General features: G+C 36.4%; 1 protein-coding gene across 3 annotated transcripts in view; it reads left to right on the top strand.

Moving 5' to 3' along the window:
- Nucleotides 1–17,961, top strand: part of LOC145673479 (glutamate receptor-interacting protein 1-like) — a 310,017-nt gene that overhangs the window by 197,302 nt on the left and 94,754 nt on the right. For all 3 annotated transcript variants that reach the window (XM_081743214.1, XM_081743212.1, XM_081743213.1), the window contains exons 4-6: nucleotides 5,142–5,351; nucleotides 16,569–16,731; nucleotides 17,023–17,310. In XM_081743214.1, the coding sequence (XP_081599340.1) occupies nucleotides 5,142–5,351; nucleotides 16,569–16,731; nucleotides 17,023–17,310 (661 nt within the window). The remainder of the gene's footprint in view (nucleotides 1–5,141; nucleotides 5,352–16,568; nucleotides 16,732–17,022; nucleotides 17,311–17,961) is intronic.

Raw genomic sequence — 17,961 nt, forward strand, 5'->3', positions numbered from 1 at the left:
TTCTGACCTCTGGAGATTTTGGCGTCGAAAATCGAAGGTTGGAAAGCAAAGTTGACACGATTTGATTAATTTCGTGTCAAGCAGGGATAAAAGTAAAGGGAATGTGAGGGGACGCCGTCCCCAACTTTCAGAAAATATACATGGCGTCCTCCCACTTTCTAAAAAAAAATACAATGGGCAAAGATAGGCATGGGGGATGGTGTGCCGTCATGCGTTCCCCTACCTTTTCATATCCATTTTTACCTGTGATGCCAAGCGTCATGGTAGATTTTTCACGAAACGTTTACAGCTGATGACGGCATAGTCCCTGTGTAATTATATGGATCCAAGTGAGTTGTGAAGCATTCTAATGGTGACCATTGGATTTCTTGATGCCGAGGACTTACGTTTGAAAGAAGTTTACGCGATTGGTGAGTTTAGTGACAAGTTGAACGGCAAATTCCAATCTTCACTACGAGTTTTCCGCTGTTTACGTCATAGGACATATAAACATCTACTTCCAGGCAGGTGGTAAAGCATTTTGATAGTGACCATTGGATTTGTTGACCTGGAAAACCTAAGTTTAAAAAAGAAAAGTTGATTCGGTGAATTTCGTGGAAAGTTTTAAATTCGGTCCTGTTTTTGCGAAAAATAGCTTCCTGATGACATCATAGGGTCTTTTTTTTTTTTTTTTTTTTTTTTTTTTTTTTTTTTTTTTTTTTTGGCAAAAGATGCATTTGCCTGATTTCCAACAAACATTTTCTTCCTCTGCTAACCATGCTCTATCAGTGTAAAAAGTGGCAATTTCCTAATGGGGAAATCTTTTAACCTATCTGCCTAGATTCTATTAGGAATGAGTGAGACCAGTTCCTTGAACACAAATCTATTAATATTAACGCTATACATATTGAAAGTTACAGTACGTTTCATCATAGTATACTGAATCTTACAGTACTATAATTGTTATTCACAATAGCATAAACTTCCAGCATAGGTTATCTTTCTGACAAATTATAAACGCAGCTTGTATCAGTTCCTTGTAAATGAATGAGTTACTATATGCTGTAAATGGTATTTCACTCATCCACTACCACTGGCTGCGCTACTGTTTACAACGAATGACTACATCGTTGAGTGCTTGTGTAGCAAGGCTTAATGACGCTGTCTTATACGTCAAAGATGAACTGAGAACTTATTTAAGAATTATTTGGTAAGGCATGACCCCCTCTAGAGAATGAGGATATATACGCCTACTCTACCAGGATGTGTATTTCTTCAGCCTCTTAGTGTAAAGTAGGCGAACTCTCATCAATCTCACTGAAGCCCTGTACACAGAAGTTACAGCCAATAAATGCATATAAGGTATGTGCAGAGAGATGTAAAGAATCTAAAAAATGTTAAACGTAGCATCGGGGGAAAAATGTTTTATTATCTGGGAAAATTTGGGGTGATTTTAAAATTTCAATTCTAGTGAAGAAGTTACAGTTCACACTATCGCTTTTTCGAGTTTACATTATTATTATTATTATTATTATTATTATTATTATTATTATTATTATTATTATTATTATTATTATTATTATTATTATTATTATTAATCGTATTTTCCAAAGGAAAACAAAAAAATCAAGATTCAAGGAAAAGCTGTAATTCGAAACGAAAAAAAATCAAAATTGGTAGATGCAGTGGATTCTCAAGTTCTAACAAATTCTTTGTAGACTTTTTTTTTTCTTCAATGACAAAAATGTTCTAATATATAGATGAATAGTGAGATAACTTTGCTGAAAATGTAATAACTAGGTTTTATTTCATGGAATTATCATTGATAAAGTAAAATTTACGTGGCTTCATTCTGTAGGAGTTTGGGTGAACGCAACCCAAACTTTGCGTTTAAGTTTTGCAATAATAAGACCTAATTGATTTTTATAAGATTTGCATTGCTTTACGCTCTACAATTTTTGCGATGGCCCCGAAGGAATTTCGTAGCTCGAGGGGGGAGAAAATTTCCCCGGGACATCCATAAAACCATTATTATTATTATTATTATTATTATTCCAGAAGATCATGTCGAACTCATTTAGAATCATATTAAATTAGTTTGAAATTTCTTGCAAGAGAACCATTAAAAGCATCATCAACTAACAAAATTTAATAAACAATAATACTTATGCTCCTTAGGCTAAAAGAATCTATTTTTAAAAAATGAAAGCCAGTTATTATAAAATAATCGATGGAATGAGAATGTAGGAGGAAACGGGAGAACCCACAGACACAGTGAGCATCATTAATAGTCATAAATGATTTTTAAGTCATCAGGGCTTCCGTGTGACTAAATTGTTAGCATTCCGGTCTTCAGGAGACCCAAGTACAATTCCCAAGGAAATTTTGTTTTGAAACCACGCATAGCTCCGTTTGCTTTTTACTTATAGTCAGTACCGTGTCGCCGGGACGAGGATCCCGAGTACCGAAGTAAGGGGGCGCAAAATTCGGAAGAAAAAAGGAATAGAGAGACGAAAAATTACTTGGAATATATGTGTAAGAGCGCCGTCGTATACTTCCGCCCCGAGCGCTGGTTTTCCACTGCACAGCACTGCTTATAGTCTGTTTGGACCTTAGGCCCCAAACTAACAAAATATTTTGTAAATCATCCTATACACAAATGCTGTCTCATATTTCCCTCTTCCGAACACATGCTCAAAGTGTTCGTTTTAAATACGACTCTGTATGATATGTAGATCGAATATGCTATTGATTACAGTTTTTATTACGGTATAGGCCTACTCGTAGAGCATGTTATTTTAGCGGAATATTCATTACTAGTTTTACTTTTATGTAGTAGCATCTGTCTGAGAAATTGAACATGAAATCAAATTTAATAGAGAAATATACCCTGAATAGGCAATGCTGATACAAATAGTATTACCTATCTGACAAGTTCATGCGTTTGTTTTGTGGAGTCACTGTTGTGTGTTTACATTTTGTTATTGGTTGAAGAAATTGAGGGAGTAGAGGTCCTAGTGCTTTTGTGCATTATTTTACAGGGTGGACAGAACATACGAGCAATAAAAGTCAATACACACTGTCCATTTCTTGGTTTATGTATAATATTGTTAAAGTGGTTATTGTAATTTGAAATGGAAAATTGAAAAAAAAAAAAAAAATCACCGCACAAAGTAATGCATTCCGATATTAAAAGGACTTCGCCACTGCTGTTGACGTACGAAGTTAATACTAGCAAGCCTGCAAGTGCTGCGCAAGCGCAGGACACTATTGTTGCCTGAATGATTGAATATGATGCAAAATTTAAATACACCTGTATTTATGGCTAGCAAAGTAGTTTTAATAACACGTTAATATCTTTAATTAAGAATTTCTCGATAATTACTCGAATTTAAGACGTCCTCGAATCTAAGACGCACTCCGATTTCGCTGGGTTAAATTAAGGTAAAATAGTAATATGTTTCGTTTATACTATTACTAAAGAGCTCTTTGATGTTGGTCATTTTCGATCATTTTTATATATCCCTCTCTCCTCCCCGTGTTGCGGGGTACGGAAAGATAAAAATTATCCCAGGCTCGAATGTCATGTATGTTGAAAATTTGATCGATATCGTTTGGCTGGTTGAAGAGTTAAGTTCTATTTATTTTTATATATTATTCTCCCATTCCCCTCCCCCTGGCATAGATTCTACCATCCAAGTGAAAATATTAACTTTCCAGGCTCGAACCTCATCTATGTTGAAAATTTGATCGAGATCGGTCAAGTAGTTCAAGAGTTATTAAGTTTTATTATTTTTTTATCTCTCTCTCCCCTCCCCTCCTTCTACCCTGAGCTCTACCTTTAAAGGGATATGATAAAAACCACCTCATGACCAAACCTCATCTATGTTGATAATTTGATTAAGATCGGTTCAGTGGTTTAAGCGTGATGAAGTCACAAAGACAGTCACTTATATTTCTTTTTACATATATGTTCCCCCTTCCTCTCGCCTACATTGTGCCGTCAAAGTAAAATGAGGAAAACATCCCAGGTCTGAGCCTTATCTATGTTGAAAGTTTGATCGAGATCGGTCGGGTGGTTCAAGAGATTAAGAGTCGCCAACGTAGTCACTTTTAATTTGGATCTGAAGTATTTTGTTCACAGACACGGCTATTAATACATAGATTCTTACTATTATATACTGTTTGATATTATTTAAGAAAGACTTCAAGTATTTACACGACTTCTTCCATTAAATTTGATTTGGTTCAGCATATCCTTTTAGATTTTCTTTTTAAAAAGTGCATATAAAAGAAATCTCAAGTAAAGCTAGTATCTCTAGCAACCCTGCCCAGGCCCGTATCCAAGGGGGGTCTAGGGGGGGCCGGGCCCCCCCTAAATTTTTGCTGGTCCCCTAAAAGTTTTACAGTAGTCTTGCAAAAGATCTATAATATGGTGATGAACTATCATATGGTTGGATCGGGCCCCCCCTAACTTCAGCCGGGCCCCTCCTACATTTTTGGGCTGGCTACGGGCCTGACCCTGCCATACGACTGACTTCACTTGTAAACAAGTATATTAGTTTGCAACTTCACGGCATGCTTAGATAAACCAAACCAGTAATACCAGATTCTTTTCCTGATGAGTGCCCAATCTCAGTTATGGTATTATGGTAATTTTGTGACGTAAAGAACACCCGTAGTAAAAAGTGGCCACGCTTGGATACATTTCTCATTGCGCTGTTTATACTAATCTGAGGATGCTGAATCAAATGAAACAATTTTTAAACTTATCCTACCATGGCGTCACGAGAAAAATGACCTCAAAGTTGGGGTCCTTGAAGTGAAGTACCGCTTATATGTCAACATTAAAAGTACTAACTTTTGGATAAATTTCTAATTGTACTTTATTCTCATTTCAGGGTCTAAATCCAATGAATCAGGCAACATAAGCGGCAATTCAAACTCTCCAACTTTGAGGACATTTTATAGTGATATGACGGACGGATGAGTTAGTTTGAATTCAGTGTTCTCGAATTAGTGTAAAATGTTCAGTTAGAAATGTATTCAAGCGTGAGCACTTTTTATTAGTTACATGATCACATGATCTTGAAAACTATGAAATTGATAAAAGCATCAAATCTTCTTTATTGCAGTTTGTGATTGTTTTTCCTTTGTTTCAGGTGGAATTGACAAAGGCTTCAGTCCAAGGATAACGAGTATCAGACAGGGAAGTACTGCACATCGTAGTGACGCTTTAGCAGTGGGTGATCAAATAGTTGCTGTGAATGGTATTCGAACAAGTGGTCTTAAACACGAAGAGATGGTGAACATGCTGAAGAATATTGACGATCGTGTGGTTTTTGATGTTGAATACGATCTCCCTGATCCATGTAAGTGATGTTTGGAGTTGAGAATTACGTTCATTAAAAGATTTTCAAAGTAAAATATGCATAATTGGCTTTTTACTTGAGATTTTCAGACAGTTCTGGAATCAAGCTTGCTGTCTCTTTAAAATTTAACAATTTATTTTAAATTTCTCATTCCATATTGCTCATTCCGCTGGTCTAGTGGCTAGCTCTTGTTTCTTTGGTGCACAAGATTCTGGTTTCGATTGCAAGTGGGGAAAGCACCAGAGTGCAATGGTTCAAACTGTAGATTTCATCGTATACATGCCTGGTCCCTCTCTGACAAATGACATAAACGTAAATCAATCAATCAAATTGTATTTGAAATGGTTTTATTGATTATTTATCGAGTCTTTATGTTGACTTCAGTGTGAAAAGAAAAGGATCAATATGGGGTGATCTTACAACGTGAGAGAAATAATGCGTAAATTTCGAATATGGAATTACCATCAATAATTTTGAATGTGAATAGCTAGAAATCTAATTATATTGAAAAAGGAAACCACCTATTGGTTCTTTACCATTTTTCTTACTAACAATGGAGGTTCTCGTTAATAATGTTGAATATCAATTTCTGGCCTAGTAATAGTATTAAAAAATATCTCAAACTTTTTCAACGTGTTCATTCAAAATTTCGAGGTCCTTTGTTCGATATCAGATGTCGTAATAGGGTGGATCATGTTCATTTTGGATACTCAAGTAATTTAAGAAAAGAAAAGATTTATTGTAAAATAGAATAAGGCTAGTTTTAGACGGAAACATTTATCATAGTATTTCTCGTAGCAAAAATCGTATCATTGATATCCTACCGTGTAAAGTAGCAAATGCTATAGCATTTCCCATACCATGGCATATCCTATGGTATTTCTTGTCAATAGAGCCTGCTCTATTTCGTAGCATTTCTGGTCCAATTGCAGCGCCGTGGTGTGTTAAAAGGAAGCGAAAGATTTTGTGCCAAATATCCTTGCTCTTTGTTTTGTGTGGGAAATTGACTTGTAGTAAAGAAAAATTAGTTGGAGTAGGGATGATATTATTATGCTGATTAAAAAACATTAGGAACATCCTTGTTTGTACAAAGTTAAAAGTCCTTTGTATCATAATAAGCATATGCGACAAAGGGCTTTAGAAGAAATAGCGACTGAAATCTGTTTTTAGTTTCGGAGCCATAATTGCGCTCTTCTCCAGTGATTTGTTTACTACGTCACGACAAGATGCTTATCAAAATGCTACCGTGTAAAAGTACCATATACTTTTGATGCCATAGAATATTATACGAGATTTTTGGCAGCACATCTGCTACGAGAAATGCTTCAGTGTAAAACTAGCCTAATACATCAAAAGCAATCAACCCTGCTACGATTGTCAATCAATAGGTGAAGTAATTTTGTCTTCTCTGCAGGTGATTCAAACGTAGTTCATCACCATATTATAGTTCATTTGCAAGCCTACCGTGAAATTTTTAGGTGGACCAGCAAAAACTTAGGGGGGCCCGGTGCACCTAGACCTCCCTTCATACGGGCCTGCTTCTCCGGTTTCAACAAATGTCGGACTTGCGGAGAAGGCAAAGTGGGCGACCACCCCATCAAAGAGTTCCTATTTTTACTTGTATCATTAGATAGTTAGAGAAATAAATTTGGCATTTTTTCGATCAACCCAATTTGTGTCTCACAAATCTGGCAGAGTCTAACCAAAATCTGTGTTACTTATTTAGATATATCGTCGGTGAAGGGGTGAAGTGGCGGTTTATCTTGATTTTTACGATTTTTGAGGAGAACGATTTAAAGTTTTTTGTTGAACATAATGCCTTCGTGTTCATTTGATTTTTCTTATGTAAATTTCAAATTTTGTACAATAAGAGTATGATTATTGTTACATCTAAGGAAAAAGTTACGTGCTAAAAATGTTTTAATTTCTACTGGAAACCTCTGCTGGAATGTGCTGGAATCACTTACGCCCTTTCGCCTTTTCATTTTAAAGATCAAGATTAAAGTTACGCCCCAAAAATAAATGCGAAAAATAAGATTGGTCTGGTATGTAGAGATACTTTTTCTAAAATTTCTCCGTTAATAAGAAGCATTTAATAATTATTATAATATAATAATAATTTTTACTATTATTATAACTTTTTATTATAATTGTTATTGTAATAACTATTATAATAATTGTATTAAATTCACACATTTATTTATTGGCGATTCATACAATCATATCTATTACCAGTGCTGCTGAACATAGTATTTGAAATAAATGAATAAACTACAGAAATGAATAATGGAACACGAAATTCAAGATATAGAATAGTAATTGTAACATGAAAACTAAGAAAAACTATATTACTGTGAAATCTGTTACAATAGCAAATTTTAAAGTTTTTTTAAATAACTTTCAATGTGGAAGATTTTTGTAGAAAGACGCAAATTCGGGGTCTCTCACTAGAGGCGTATCTCCTTCACACAAAGACATTAAATCCGCATACTTCTGTGGTGGAATCTTGGGGGGATATGAGTGAAGACACTTCGGAGTTTTGGTGAATATAACGTTCCTTGGTAGTGAGATGCTCCGATAAACCATATTTAAATGGCTGTCTTTGAAATAAATCTTGTCTGGTTGATCCTTGTTCACCATTAGTTCTCGTATGTCTGTCCAGTCAATTCCTTCACCATTATCATCCTTCCTTACAGATAGGATCCTCAGATTAGAAGCGACATCTCGGAAATCCAAGAAATCATTGTATCCAAGAGAATGCACAGTATATGGTTTAGCAGATCGTGCAAGTCTAAAAATTGGTAGTAGCTGTGCTGGAATGAAGACATTTCCAGCTGTTTTTAGTGCCGTCGGAATGGTTGAATGAACAGTCTCTCCTTCATTCTGTCCGTGGTACGATTCAAAGAAATTTAGAGTTATTACTCTGATATGCTGCACCGTAGTAACAGTGTAGATGCTTTCATGTAGGTTCATGCTTTTGAAGATTTTTCTGTATGTCTGGTAAGTTGGCAAAGGAGTGATTTCATCTTTATGATCCTGAATGAACATTCTATACATTTTACTTTTTGTCAAATCTGAATGCAGATACTGTCTTTTCGTATCTTTCCTGCAGAAGTGAGATTCGACTTTGGGAAATATCTTTGTGTTCTGTTATCATTTTCTCTATTAGTTTATCCCTTTCCAGTTGGCTCTGACGTCTTCCTCCTCTCTTTTCTTTCTCAATGATACCTGAGTCTCTTCTTTTAGCTAGAGCAGTTCGCACAGTTTTCTCTGATACTGAAATTGTATTTAAAAACATACACGGACGCTTCTTCTTCCTTCTTTGGTAAAAAGTAATAATTTTTTTTTGATCTTCGAGATTCTTCATTTTGCGTAGTTTTGTGTTTAACGTCAGAAATCTTTACATATCTGTAGATAAATTGTCGCTGAAGTTGAAGGTTACCACTCGCATAAAAGTTCTGAAAATTTTTTTTGTCTTTCCGCATCTGTGATTTTAAAGCATTCTTTACCAAACTTTTCACATTTTCCATCACATCTTGCTTTCACATTTCTTCCCGGAACTAACTTTTTTGTGTATGGGCTAACATACGATTCACCCTTGCTTCGTAAATCCTTGGCAATACTTATCTTTCTCTTCCGACAACCTTTTTCTTCACTCAATAAATGCTCCTCTTCTCTAGGAGATTCTTCCATTTCGTAACTTTCTGGCTGTGGATCCACATTTACATCACCTCCGCATTTCTCTCTCACTTGTGTCTTCACATTACACGAATGTTCAAAGACTTCATGCTGATTTTCACAATTCCATGGTTTGTCGAAATGTCTCCAGCACAACAACATATTGCACAACGGACATGTACTGAACACTTCCCTTTCACAACCTCGTACTTCACACTCCGTTTTATATGTTCGATCAAGGTCAGAGTCGTCCCCATCACAATACAGAATATCAGTGGGATTTAAACTTAAATTTTCGTTTACTTTCTTTCCTTGTGTTAATTGTATAAGGGGAACATCTTCTTCAGAATTCTCACTTTCAGTGTCACCACTTGTTGCAGTTACATTTTTCCTCATTGACACGTCGGAACACTGTGTCTTTCACTATTCCACAATACCACTTTCTATCCGGTAACCAATACATTTTCGCACGACAACCAACAGTAATTTCCTTCCCTGAAACACACACCAATTCCTTATCTGCTACAACATTCAGTCCTCCAGATCCCACTCTACTAGCACATCCATCTTGGTAACAACTTCCTCCAACAAAAGCCAGCTGCACAATGCTATTATTCTATATTCTAAGTTAAGAAAACTGGAATACGATCATACATCAGTAAAGAAAACTGAAAGAACCCACTACGTAAATATTCTATTGTTACTTTGATTGAATTGTTTCCGCACTTCTAAACAAAAGAAACCTTGGCGGATTGTCAACAAAGCTTGAAAAATGTTTTTCTCTCTTTCTGTGGCGGCATTGCCGACAAAGACTTTACCAATATAAGCTTACGCTCGTACGCGGTTTTATTTCTTAGCAGTTACTGAAGAAACAAAAAAATGGCGAAAGGGCTTATCTTACGCCCCTTCGCAGATTTTTTTATATCGAAAATTTCAAGATACACCAAGTGCTAAGTGCTTTATCTCCGGAACCAGTGGGAATTCAGCCACGAAATTTTGACAGGTAACAGAGGTGGTTAGTCATATATGAATGGTAGTCATAACTCAAAAACGTAATTTTTTAAGTTACGCCACTTCGCCCCTTCATCGACGATATGATTTGAACTGCGGATATTTCTTGTCCTATTCCAGTGGTTTCCAACTTCGTTTACTTGCGATCCCTTCGTGAACCCTGCATATTTCACTCTCTCCCTTTACTTCTCGTTGTTTTTGACCCCTTTTGCGATTACAGATGCAGCAGTCAGTTCTCAATCTTTAACTTCCTACGTATCAGTGACATCCATGAAAAGTTATCCCTTATTAAGGATCGTATTAATCCTGGAGATGATGAAATTTTTCAATGGTTGAAAGGCAAGGCTTAGTTCTACTATTTCTCCTTAAGTGACAGCACCTTACTGACAGAAAAGACAAAAAAAAAAATATGTTGTCTCAGTAGATGGCAGACCAAAAGGAGCATTTAATTACAACACACATGTGTTTGTTTTGACGATAAACAATTAGCAAATTCGAGATCGGAAAAGGAAATCCCTTGTCTTTGATCTCCGGTCAGCGTTACCAACCTGAAGCAGCACAAAATCCCTTCAGAAAATCATAATTTCCCTTTTTCAATCCAAATGTTGTTGAGTTGAGTTGATTTTAGTTTAGCGTCTCTTTCAGCAGCGAGGCTATATGAGACGTTGACCTAATGATTAACGTGGAATCAGAACCACATGAGCTCCCGCCGGTAATCGAACCCGGGTCTCCCACGCCAAAGGCGCGTACGCTAACCGCTTAGCCACGAGGGAGCGCAATCCAAATGTTCCACAATGCACATTTTTTTTTTTTTAAATCAGTAATGAATGCTCTCCTCACGCACGTACAATAACTATGCCCTATATAACGGTCTAGACAGTCTTTTAACATAAAATGAAACCGTATTACAGCACGCACATAGGAAAATGACACCTGGAATGCAAAGGGTGAATAATAATTTTTACCAGCTTTTGATCTTAATCGGAACACAGTTCTTACTCAATAGTTAATTAGAATCTGTATAGATTTACAGAATTTAACGTCTTTTTGTTAGTACATTCGTCTTTCGATTCGCCCCTCTAAACAATCCAGGATCCGCTGATGGTCTTAAGCTAAGGGCAAGCGTCCAAAATTCACATTGTTAATTCCAAACAATATGTCTGCTAGGTAAGTAAAGCATGTAGACAGAATGGAAGAAAGTAGGAACGCTCTCAAAGTCTTAACTGGAAGACAAACCTGAAAACGACCATTAGGAAGACCTAGGCGCAGATGAGAGGACAATATTAAGATGGATCTCGTAGAAATATGAATACAGAGTTGGCTAGGGATAGAAGTCAGTGGAGAACTTTTGTGAACGCGGCATTGAACCCTCAGGCTCCACAGGCCATAGAGTTAGTTAGTTGGGTAAGTAAAGTGTAGACTGTGTTAGTTCATTCTTTTCGGACTTTAAATATAAATTGCAATTCTTTCCTTCATTTTCATCTCCAATCCTAAACTCTTCCAGAATTGTTATCTCGATCAAACTATTCTCCAGAGTGTTACTTGTCTTCGTCTTCTTATATTCTTCATCTCGGTACCTTCCTCGCCTTCGGCTGGTTTTGTTTTCAATTTTCTCATCTGTTTGTTCAACTGTTCACCTTGGACCTTGACTAACCTTCACGAGGCTTTCTTGTTGTTCATTATCATCTGAATTTAAAAGTTCCTTATATCGTGTTAATTTTTCCTTTTTCTTTCTTTTTTTTTATATTTTGTTTTTACTTAACTATTCCTTCAGATCTCTCAGCATCTTCTACCAGGAGTCTTTCTTCATAACCTTCTGAGACCTCTACTTTGCTGTCTGACGGTACGTCTAAAGTATCCCATTTTAAAATATTAGCAAGGTCCTGCACCTGTGATTCCTCTATTACACTGACTTGGTCCTTCATGCTCTGCCTTTCCACAGTCATCTGACATTTGATCGACCTCATCCAGGTTCCGACTAGCTGTACATGTATATGCGAAATGTTTCCATCCCATGCATTAAAACATTGTTTTCCCCAGGCTGGACACTGGCCTTCTGCATAAGGTCTATTGCACTTCTTACAAGTCCCTGTTGGTAATTTCTGCCTACAACTTCAACAAGTGGATGGTGAAGAAGGGATGGATTCAGAACCTAATGATCTGGAAGAAGTTTGTACTAGTTATGTGACTTTATCCAGTCTGTTTTATCTATTTTACGCGCTGACTCCTTATGTAACTGGGACTCTGCTTGCTATCTCTACCGCCTGTTGGAAGGTTAGCTTTCCTTACTTCTTGCTGCCTTGGCCTTTATTCCAAGAATAAACTGAAGCCAACTAGCTTCAAGCACGAACTCCATTCACAACATAAGGTCTGTTTCCACAAACTAAGCAATCTAATCTTCCTCCTGTCAGGCACGTAGCCAGGATTTCGTAATAGGGGGGGTCCGAGACATGAAATACTGTCTTTATCACACCAGAGTTCGATTATTCTAAACTATTTTATTGGTAACATACATTGGTTCGTTTAGCCTGGATTTCGTATTGGGGGGGGGGAGTGTGACATGAAATATTATGGTTATCACACCAGGGGCTTGATCAATCTAAATTATTTTACTAGCAACACATATTGGTTTGTTAAAACAAGAAAATGAGGACATGTTAGTAAGTATTTTAGTAACCAACTATGAAGAAATCTCGAATAAAAGAATATTAAAAAGATTTAAAAAGATTTTACAATATCTACATTCTTCCTCCTGTTCATTCAAATATAACAATTTTCCTTTCATTATGACCTCAACTATTAAAAAAAGTACGTATCCAATAATGTAAAATATTTTATATCTGCGTTCCTTTCTCTGTTGAATCAAATGTTAACAGAACTTGCTTTCCACATAACTTTTTGTTTTCTATTTTTCCGTCGACTACAGTCTGTTCCAAATGACAAGTTAAAGGAGCAGTTGAAAACCATTTCTGAAATAACATGTTTGATACCCTACAAAGAAGCGATGATGAAAAATTTTTAGTTTTCGCTTTTATTTTTAACGCTGATTCTTCCTATTTCTCGTTTCTTTTTGTTTCATCCTTCCTTATTTTTTTAAATTTCTGGTCTTGAAGGGGGGGGTCCGGACCCCCCGGACCCACCCCTTGGCTACGTGCCTGCTCCTGTCATATGGTATGAAACTTACACCTCTCGGAAATCTCATTAGTTGTAACCCCATAATGGGAAACCACCAAATTCTTCAGCTGATCAAAGTATTTTTCGAACGGCATATAAATGGCAAAGTTTTCGTATGCTTTGAGTCCCAGGGGTAAAAGTGAAGAGGAACGCGGGTGGACGCCGTTACCCCACTTCCAAAAATATCCATGGCCTCCCCCACTTCCTAAAAAATTACAATGCTCAAAGATAGCACAGGGGACGGCGTAACGTCATGCATCCCCCTACCTTTTTAGATCCACTTTTTACCCCTGTTGAGTCCAAACACTCCCAGAAATGCCACAATCTTTCTTTCTTCAGGGAGAGCATTAGACATACAGATCTGCTGAAAACTGTGAAATATAATTCTGTACTTGATTACAATCTATGTCGAAATACTCTAAGGATGTAAATGATGCTATTATTTTTATTATTGGAGCATATTTCTTTCGCTAACTGCGCCAAAGCTGTTAAGCAGAAATACACTACGGCACTATTACTGTTTATTCCAACTTTCTACAATCCTTCTTCTGTTATTTATTTAATACCAGTATTCAACGGCGCCGACTTTCCAAAATTTATATGGATGAATATCAATGACGGGACGTGTTATGTTTTTAGGTGAATCTCCATATTTTTTGATTGATTTCCTTTTAGTTAAAATCTTTTATGAACACTATCATAAAGAGCTATGCTCAATTCTATTCACAATATAGGTCCATTTTTATTGTGGGGACTGTCTTTAACTAGACCAGAGACAGGCAAAGAAGAGGTGAGTGTGTTGCTCGATTGCTTTGCACAAATATATTTGAAACAAACAATTATGTTTTAGAGGTTAGAAATTTTAACTTCCATTTAAATGTTTTAACTGCTTACTTTTTGATAATGGCAAGTGAGAAATATTTGTTATTTTGTTTCTACCAAACTACAAATCTTGTGGGTGCATGTAGTCGGCGCGCATGCCAGTATTATCTTATAATAGGGCTTTCTAACTTTACACCCTTACTCAACTCCAAATTCATGAAATAGCTTAACTCCTTTCTTCTCGACCATCTAACCGATAACTATAAACAACACGTTAAATGAATAACGAAACTTCCTTTTTAAAACAATTTGTCCAATTATTTTGCCAATCTCTGCCAATCACTCGCAACAGAAACCCGGAATCTTTTCCGTTCAACCAGGTTTTGAATGTCATGACCGTTGATTTTCACAACAGACATATCATAAATCTGTTACTTAGAATCTCGCTGAGGACTTGTAAATTTTTTTATAAATGAGAAAAGTTATTCACACTAATACGTACTACGAAACGTGGTAATCATATGTGATGGATATTTGTGAGTTTCTGGAAACCGCGCAAGCAAAAGAATCATGTAAAAATCGTTAGAATTTTGTAATGTAATATCAGGGCACAAAATTTCCGGTCCCCAGGTCGCCATTTGCGACAAGAAATTTAGAGCTGGCGACCAGTGTTCAGTAGGAATGGTGTCTGCCTAAAGCCACAGGGCTGCGCAGTGTCTGTTTCACTCGAAAATGTCATTGAGTGAGAGAAATCGCCCCTCCTTTCCCACCCTCAATCGAAATGGTTTGCCTCATAATTTGTATGTGAGAGAGACTGGCGACCATCATTTTTGGATTGGCGAGTGCGTCTGACTTTGAAGTTTTGCGCCCTATATGATATTTCCTAGGGGAAAACCGAGAGCCACAAGTTCGACATGCGTATTCTACATAATTTGCATGATCTTCAGAATTCAAAGTCGAAATATATATATATAATTGCTTAAAAGCTTAAATTAACCTCTATTGGCATTGTGATGAGGGAACAATTAGTTTACTAAAACATCGAAGACAAGCCAGCGTATTGGCACTTGACTTAATATCTCTCTTCACTCAACATAAAATTCTAAGTACAGTTCTAATTCTCGAATCTATACTATCTTTCTTAATTATTGAATTTCGTGAAGATTCAGCATCTTTGCAAGCTTACCAGTTTTGCATATATGGAGACCAGTGAATTGATCTCCATATATACAAAAGACGAACATGAACGGTAATTGGGTGAAGGAGAGGTAGATCAGGAAGAATAGTTCGAAATCTAATCTTCTTTTATGTAGAACTTAACAACTATTTCTGAAATGTAGAAACGACTGTCAAAAACTTATGTTAATATTTTCATAGTTTTCTTATTTCTTGTAAACAATTAGGCATATAGCAATTGACCAATAACCTTGTTTGGCTGTATATAAGATTACTACGAATATTCTAGCTTTTGAAAGAATACTTCTGACGTTCTTCCTGTCAGTTTTTATGATATAACTTGCTGTTTTTATTTGTTTATTGTCCGACTTCCGTCTAAAGGTCTGCAAAGCAAATTGATTTTGCGATCATTAAACAATCAGCAATAACAACAATATGAAACGAAGTAGAGGAAAGCCGACCAAGGTTTATACTTCAAGCAGGGGTGAAAGTGCATCTGAGAAGGTAGGGGGACGCATGACGTCACTCCCTCCCCCGTGCCTATCTTTGTTGTAAGTTTTAGGAAGTGGAGGGACACCCTAGATATTTTTGGAAGTGAGGACGACGTTGCTTCGCATTCCTCCTCACTTTTACTCCTGATTTAAAGAGATCTCGACATTTGCCTTGTAGATCGTTTATCCAGGTTTTTCTTTTCTTTTAATTATTACTTCAAGACCGGGAAATAATCCTGAAAGTTCATTAGTTTGTAACTTTGCTAACCAAAAGTAGTGCATAGATTTAATATAGTATTAGTTACACAATTTATTCTTAAAGGCTCCTGTATTTTCTTAAATGTCCATGCAGCTATTTCATATTTAATATATTACTATAATAATCTTTTAAATGTTTCAGGTACACTGTTATAGGCTACCCCATTCATTTAATGAATATCTATTTGATTGAAGTCGTAGGAAGAAAGAGCGTTGTAAAGATTTAGTTGATTTTTAGATTTAGTTGTAAAGACTTGATAGTAATCTATGCAAATAGTATCTAAGATTTTTTTTAAAAAAAAAGTTTAACGTGTCACGATTATATCCTTTAGGCTAAAGAAGACGGATCATTAGTGAAAGTGAACTAAATTATGTGTGTGTGTGTGTGTGTGTGTGTGTGTGTGTGTGTGTGTGTGTGTGTGTGTGTGTGTGTGTGTGTGTGTGTGCTTTCTCACCAGAACCATTTGCACCAAAACTACACGCGCGATAGCCACTAGACCAGCGAAGAGGTCTCTGAGAAAATTATAGTTAATATTACTCTAAACGGTGTACCGGTATATCATAAAAATCTTCCAGTAATATTTATTTGTTTACCGATACTTTTCAGACGCCGAAACTGCCCATTGTGTATGTCAAAAGGTGGCGCAAGTATCATTGGAGAAGGAAGGAGGAAGCCTAGGATTCACTCTACGAGGCGGTTTGAGTATTGACCAGCTGCATTCACGACCTCTTGTGATTACACATGTTCGGGCAGGAGGACCGGCAGACAGGTGTATCTTTATATACATATGTTTTAATCTCACTATGCTTTAACCTCAGAAACGGTACCATTTGACAGAAGTTGGTTGAACCATTCAGACTCATTTTGATAAGTAGGACCAGAGAATAAACCTCACCACTGCTGAAAATTAAACTTGACCCGTCCGGTTGGTAGATAGATGTCAAACCAACTATTTTACCACGGCCCACCATAATGTTAGAATTGCAATGTTAAGAAGTAGGCTAATTTAATAGAAATTTAGTTTAGCAAAGAAATTTACTAACACTTCTTCGTTTTTCAGAGAAGGCACTATGATGCCTGGAGACCGACTGCTAGCAGTGAATGGAGTGTCTGTGCAAAATGCTACATTAAGTGATGCTCAAAGACTTCTTTCTCAAGCCAGTGATTTGGTTCTGTTAACCATAGAATATGATATTAGTGTGCTTGAGACTGTTTCAAGTGCGATGGGCCCACTCTTAATAGAAATAGACAACACTGCGGATGCTTTTTCGGGCGTTGTTCTCTCTGGACGTCTTCATGACAATTCGATAATTATTCAGAGTATTAAACCAGCCAGTATTGCAGAAAGGTAAGTCAAATTACGGTATGTAACAGTAATTTCGATTTGTATAGGTAATAGAAATTGATTCCAAATGAAAATAGCGTGAAACTCAGTTATTTACTTCGATTCATGTTTGCCTTTAGGTTAAGATGGCCAGACATTCCTCTCTCCTGTATTTTTATGTTTTGATTTCACTCCTCGCAGTTTCCCTACATTGTCTTAGGTATCCTCACAAATGCCACTATCAATTGACAAATAAACTTCATAAATATAATATAATTTCAAAGATAGTTAGTTCATATTATTTAAGTAATTCATCATTGATTATAGCAGTGGTTCTTAACCTAAATCTTATCACGACCCCAATTTTAACCTTTTTTTCTTGCCGGTAACCCCTTATAATTTCTGGTTTGTAATAAGCTTGTGTGGGATTTTTAATACCTTAATACTTTGCACAAGATTTAAGAAATTTTAAAGAAAATCGCATGTAACTTACATTTGTATTTTAAACATATAATAGGTAGATATTTATAAGGAAAACATTCGTGCAAATGCATTAGTAAACATCCAGTATGACCAGTTGTTGAAATATAAACTTTAATGCAAAGTAGCCCCGTATTGTTACGGGGTTACTATCTTTGAATAATCTTTCTGCAGAGAATGTTAAAATACTTCATA

This window comes from Thermobia domestica, chromosome 16 (assembly GCF_964235325.1).
Source record: "Thermobia domestica chromosome 16, izTheDome1.hap1.1, whole genome shotgun sequence".
In the NCBI taxonomy this organism is placed as follows: Eukaryota; Metazoa; Arthropoda; class Insecta; order Zygentoma; family Lepismatidae; genus Thermobia; species Thermobia domestica.